The sequence below is a fragment of the Cebidichthys violaceus genome, unplaced genomic scaffold, assembly GCF_023349555.1.
Source record: "Cebidichthys violaceus isolate CVI_PGR_0920_01 unplaced genomic scaffold, fCebVio1.0.p SCAF_17, whole genome shotgun sequence".
NCBI lineage: Eukaryota > Metazoa > Chordata > Actinopteri > Perciformes > Stichaeidae > Cebidichthys > Cebidichthys violaceus.
The window spans coordinates 7282731-7288730 of NW_027176340.1; the positions used below are offsets into that span (position 1 = coordinate 7282731).

General features: G+C 44.3%; 1 protein-coding gene across 4 annotated transcripts in view; it reads right to left on the reverse strand.

Moving 5' to 3' along the window:
• The window catches only part of kcnd3 (potassium voltage-gated channel, Shal-related subfamily, member 3), a 76882-nt gene extending 71286 nt beyond the window's left edge, over nucleotides 1-5596 (reverse strand). For all 4 annotated transcript variants that reach the window (XM_068712420.1, XM_068712418.1, XM_068712419.1 and 1 more), the window contains exons 1-2: nucleotides 5199-5596; nucleotides 3102-4273 (exon numbers count right to left, since the gene is read on the reverse strand). In XM_068712420.1, coding sequence (XP_068568521.1) covers nucleotides 3102-4204 — 1103 coding nt within the window. In that variant the 5' untranslated portion in view covers nucleotides 4205-4273; nucleotides 5199-5596. The remainder of the gene's footprint in view (nucleotides 1-3101; nucleotides 4274-5198) is intronic.
• Nucleotides 5597-6000: the final 404 nt, after the last annotated feature.

Below are 6000 nucleotides of genomic sequence, written 5' to 3' on the forward strand. Positions count from 1 at the left end.
TAATAGAGTTAGACAAATCAAGTCGGCATCTTCCAAAGCTACAGATGTTTTGGAGCGAAATTCTGTTATTTTTCTGTTTCCTTGCTGAGCAGCAGTACTTGGAAAGAGATTTGTTGATAAATTGATTGGTTGCTTGAAGGAATCGAATGGATAATCAATTCATTATTCAAGTCATTCATCAAGGAAAAAAAACTGATATCCACAGCTTCTCAAAAGCTGCTTCTCTCTCTCTCTCTCTCTCTCTCTCTCTCTCTCTCGCTCTCTCTCTCTCTCTCTCTCTCTTTCATAAAATTATAAACTGAATATCTTTTGAGTTTTGGTCCAAAAATATTCAATTAAAATTACTATTAGTCACTTGATATAATGAAACCTTTGAAATGAAACTTTATTCCTGTAACATGCCATTTTATTCCAAAAGGCAGTTTAGCATTTCCATACACAGAATTATTCTACAAAAGAGTGCCCGGAGAGAAAAAGTGATTTTTAAGAAAACCATAATTATCCTTCCACTGTACCTTCATAATACTTCACTCAGCCAAAACTTCAGGAACACTTTCAAGTTCACCCTGCCGTTCATGGCACCGAGCCTCAGCGAGCTTGTGTGAAAGATTAAGAGCAGAAGGGAATCATAATAAAGGTGAAAGAGGAGATCTTATGAGACACCTCGGCATACACAGCAGAGAGAGCCGGCTTTATAATACAATTCAATTAATTCCTCACAAGGCCTTTTCACGCTGAATGCCTGTGCCATAAATACGGTGCTTGTGGTGTGGCCCCAATTATGAGAACAGAAATGCAGTACAGCAGCTCATATTTTCTTTATAAAACTATCAAACTGAATGACGAGTTGTATCATCTAAATGTCACAAGGGTGCAGAGGTGGAAACATGATCAAGATTTGTTAGTGTATTGGATGATTATGAAAAGGCTGGCCAATCATAATTGTTTCTAACACCGATATTATTTAATCATAATGGTTCGCTCCATGCTGTTGGGTCGGGCTACATGTTGTGCCTAAGTTTCTCAAAAGGTTAAAATTAAAAGAGATACAAATTATTTCTAAAGCAAAACATTAATTAAAAGAAGAAACAAAAAACTAAATATAGCTCTACATCAATGGAGTTCTTGGTGCACACACACACAAATATGTGTAGTGTCTGGGCATCTTCTTCACACTCAGATGTATTGTACTATTATATATTATATTATCATATAACCACTGTCTCCGTAAATTGGTGAGCTGAAGGTGAGGCAAGCAAAATGCCACGAGTGATTCTGCTGGTAGACAAATGCCACACTTTCCACCATTACTCACACTGGCAGCCTCAAATATGCTGCAGTGTACTGAAGTATGGGGGCAGGCTGGCTTAATGCTCATTTGAAATTCAAATTGGTTTTCATAAATTATTCTATTTTCAAAAGAAAATTCCACAAAAATGCATCTGGTGCATCTATTAGCATCCGAAAACATTGTTTTAGTTCTGTCACAAATACAAATACAGCATGGCAGAATGAGATACAAGACACTCGCGGTGTTTACGCGTGTATGTATTTCAGTGGTGGTCCGTCAGGGCCAGCTAAGCCTTCTCTGCTGGCCTAAAGAATCACAAAGTTATAGCTATTTTATAATTTAATAATTGCTCACAAATACACAACAAGTATTATCATTTTTTTCTCATTGCATAGCTCCTGTCTTCCTCTGTTGCTCTGCTTCCAGCGCAGCTTGTTTTAAGGAGAGCTTTTATCCAATCAGATTCAGCCTCTATGTCTCTATGTAAGGAGAGAGGCCCGAGGTCCTCTAGGTAGACCTTGCAGATTATAGTATATGGGGACGATATTGGTGATTGTCATCGTCTTCAACCAATCAGATCTTTAGTTTGACATGTTGGGCGTATTCTTTGACGTGTCAGAACTGTCTTGGTAGCCTGCTAAGTACGTCAGCATTAACGTATGCCGTGATTGGTCAGTGGGCCAGTGTGACTTTTGTCAAACAGAAAGCTAGTTAGCAGATCTCAGTATTTAGTAAGAGTTCAAGTTGAAACATGTAAGAAGTTATGACATTGACATGACATTTTTAGCGTTTTTAAACAGATTTCTGGAGAAGGACATTTCCAGAAAAACTGGACATGGTATCAAAGGGTCGGTCAAGCCCACAGCTAGCAGCCCAGACCCAGCATGGAAAGGTATTTGTACGAACAGTATTTTTGGCTGACAGTGTCAGAGAAGCGTCGCACATTCTATGGCTAAGAATGTGTTTCATTTGCAACTGAGCTCTTGGTGTTTGGAGCTACGCTACGCTAACCAAGGGAGCTACACAACAGGACACGTACAAGTTACGTGCTTTTGAAAACTTTTGGAGAGACCTGAGTGAACTTTTTAAGTGAAGAGCAGCTGTGGTAAGTTAACTGATTTTGAGTCTTTACATCTGCAGTAGCGTTTCTACAGTGTTCATTTGTCTATCGTGTTGTTTTTATGAATAATATGAATGGCTCGTGCTCTAGTGCTGCAGTGTTGCTGGATTGATTTGTTGCTTTGTTGTCGTATAAATATATGTGACTGGTTCTTGTGAGTTTTTCTTGTCATTGTGTTAATTACATTGATTTGGACTATATGCATTGTCCGTTAATTACGAAGCATCCCGTCATGCGCGGGGTTATTGTCCGGACAATAGAATCCGTTCGGGCTGTTGTTTCCCCGCTACGCTAGTTAGCTTAGCCCCCCTGAAGACACGTGCGGTGCCTCAGCTTCAGCTGTTTTTTGTTATTGTTCCAGCTCCTTCAGAGGTCACAAAGCCTGGTGTCTGTTATGTGAGCGCAGTCCACCGAAAACATTATATTTCCCACAATTTAAGCTTTTGCATTTTCCAAATGCACTAGTATTATTCAAACGTATTGTTCGGTTCTTAAGCCTCGTACCGAACGGTTTAATACGAATACGTGTATTATTACACTCCTAGAAACAAATAACCATAGCTGTGGCGTCATAATGAGCTTATTAGGAGATGGCTCAAGTAGGACAGCACAGAAGGCCCAGGTGTAAAATGCACGGTCCGCCACTGATGTATTTACCTTTGCGAGTGTGTTCACATGTCGATTACTCACCCCAGTGTTGTCATGGTGACAATAGTGTACCAGAAGGAAGCCGGGATGCTGGTGAACTTGCTGGAGCTGGAGCCTTTTTCTGCGTAGAACATGACAGTGGCGAAGATGATGATGGCCATGGTGAGCGAGAAGAGGAGGAAGCCCAGCTCCGAAGCGCAACTCTTGAGCGTATAACCCAGGATCCGCAGGCCCTGCGAGTGGCGGGAGAACTTGAAGATGCGAAACACTCGAAACACGCGCAGCGTCACGAAAGCGCCGCTCACATCCTCATTGTTGCTCATCACCAGGCCGATGTAGTACGGCAAGATGGCCACCACGTCGATGATGCTCATCACCGAGCGCATGAAGCGGTAGCGGCTGGGTGCGGCGAACAGGCGCAACAGGTACTCCACTGTGAAGATCATGACGCAGGCGGTGTCCATGCAGAAGAACGCCACTGTGTAGCGTTCGCCACAAGGCATGTTTTTCTGGTTGGGGGTGGAACCGCAGGGCACCGTCTCCACCACATTAGTGATGACCGAGATGGCGATGAAGAAACCAGTGACATAGTAGAAGACCAGGGCCATGGTGGAGGTGTGGGGGTTTTCAAAGGCACGCCACATGGTCTCCCTGAAAGTCATGTTGGGCAGCTTCATGTCCTTGTTCTCCTCCTGATCGTCCTGAAGCCGCTCTAGATTCTCCCGCTTCCTGTCCTTGTACTCTTCGTAGCAGCAGTCGCCGATGATCTCGGGGATGATGCCGAAAAAGATCAACTCCTCATCGTAGGCTGAGATGCACTGGTGACGGGGGTAGTGGAGCTTCCCCGTCCGGTAGAAGTTGAGGATGCTTCTGAAGGCGTCGGGGTCCCGGTCAAAGAAGTACTCCTTGATTTCCTCATTGTAAAAGAAGTCTTTTTCGGAGCTGCCCAGCAGGGTGTCAGGATAGCGGTCCAGAGTGGTTCTCCAGGTCTGAAAGCGATGGCCACTGACATTGAGGATTATCAGCTCATCCTGTCTCTTACTGTTGTCCATTGGTGCAACAGGCATGGGGCAGTTGGCAACAGGCATCCAGCCAATGGCTGCTGCCCTGGCAAAAGGGAGCCACGCTGCTACTCCTGTCGCCATCGTGAAGCCGAGTCTTAAAAGTAGTCCTCCTCACCTTCAGAGTTGACACTCCTCCAAATCAACTGACATCTGAGGGATAAATCGCCACAAAGAGAGGAAACATGAAGCTGAAAACAGCAGCACACTAGATGATCAACCAAAATTGTCAGTGTTTGCCGTCATGGCACTAAAAGAAGCAGCATGACACTCGTGACATTTGGAGTTCCAAATGAGTTTTTCCCTCTATTCAATTTCCAGTCACTCTCCCATGCTTTCAGTCCAAATCCACCCAAAATGTCATCCAATTTCGAGGACAAAGCTGATAGATGGCAACAACTAAAGCACAAATGCCGGGAAAACCAGACAGGTGGGTAAAGGTGAAGTCAAGTCTCTGTTTGGTTCTGTTCTGGTTTTAACGCACTACCTCAACATAACGAGTCATACTCAGTTATCTAGGATCAGGTGTAAACGCCTGCTACAGTTTGCTTGCACTGTGACTGATACCAGTTTGTTGAGTTGTATCTGTGAACCAGATGACTTCTGGTTTGGAGCTGAGCCAACCTCTGTTAAAGATCTGTATAAATACAGTTACATGTGCAGTGAATACAATCTGGTTTATCAGTTAAACAGCATCAGATCCTGTTCTGAGCAACTGACATGCTGGTCATGGACAGGCTGACTGTCAAGGACTGAAACAAACCTGTTGCATCGGAATAAGGAAGCAAATTGATCTATGTGGCAATATTAGATATTAAAATGAAGTATTATCACAGGGCCAGTGAAACATTACAATATAAGTAAATTACCTCCTTACATATATCTTTTAAAAAAATACAGTGTAGCATACGTTTGGTAGGGCTAAACTGAAAAGTACTTTTTCCATGCAACACTGACTAACTTCACCACGAAATGCATTAGTTCACCTCACACAGGCTGTGCTCATGGTGAAAAGCACCTCCACGTATTCTTAGACGGACATTGAGTGAATGGGGCAAACACACAATAAGACACTCACCGATAAAAGTGGAGGAGGAGGGGAAGGGCTGGGGGGGGGGGGGGGAAATCCCCAACTCTTCCAAAACCAAATCAGACTTTCTGCAAAGATCAGAGTCCTCAGTCAGCAAGTGAGAGAGGGAGAGCTCGGATCCATCTAGCGGGATGAAGCAGCGAGCAGCACCTCTCCTCGTCGGTCGGCGGACTCCGGCACCGAGCAGAGCGCCACAAAAAAAAAAACACACGCGGGCGATGGAGCACAATGAACCAGTCTGTTGGACCACAACACTCAGGAGAAGCGATTTGTAGCGAGATGTGTGGACGTCCTCTAGTGTTATTATTATTTTTTTTTACATCCTGGCTTTCTTTGTTTTCAGTGTTTCTAAAGTGAAATGTGATGGAGAGGCGCAGCGCGCTTCCTCTTTCTCCAGCGCAAAGTACAGTGTGCGTCTCTCTCTCATTCTCTCTCTCTCTCTCTCTCTCTCGCTCACTGTGCCAGCATCGTGTCATCAGCCCTCCTTCCCTCTGCCTCACTTTACCGTCGTAACGTGACTACTCACCTCGTCTGTTACACTTTCAATACTGTGGTGATGCATTGCTCCCTGAAGCAGAAAACACACATTGCAATGGCAGGGGTCGGTGATAACGGAGATTAAAAAAGGTCACTAGTACAGTAAACTCACTGTGGTGGACTGCAGTGATGTAAGCACCAAAAGGTTGCAGAGTTACTGTCCTAACCTGTAAACCCGAAAGGGGTTTCATCATGCTCAGCCCCCAATACCCCCCCCCCCCCCCATTCCTCCTATTTTCTTAAACATGTGGTT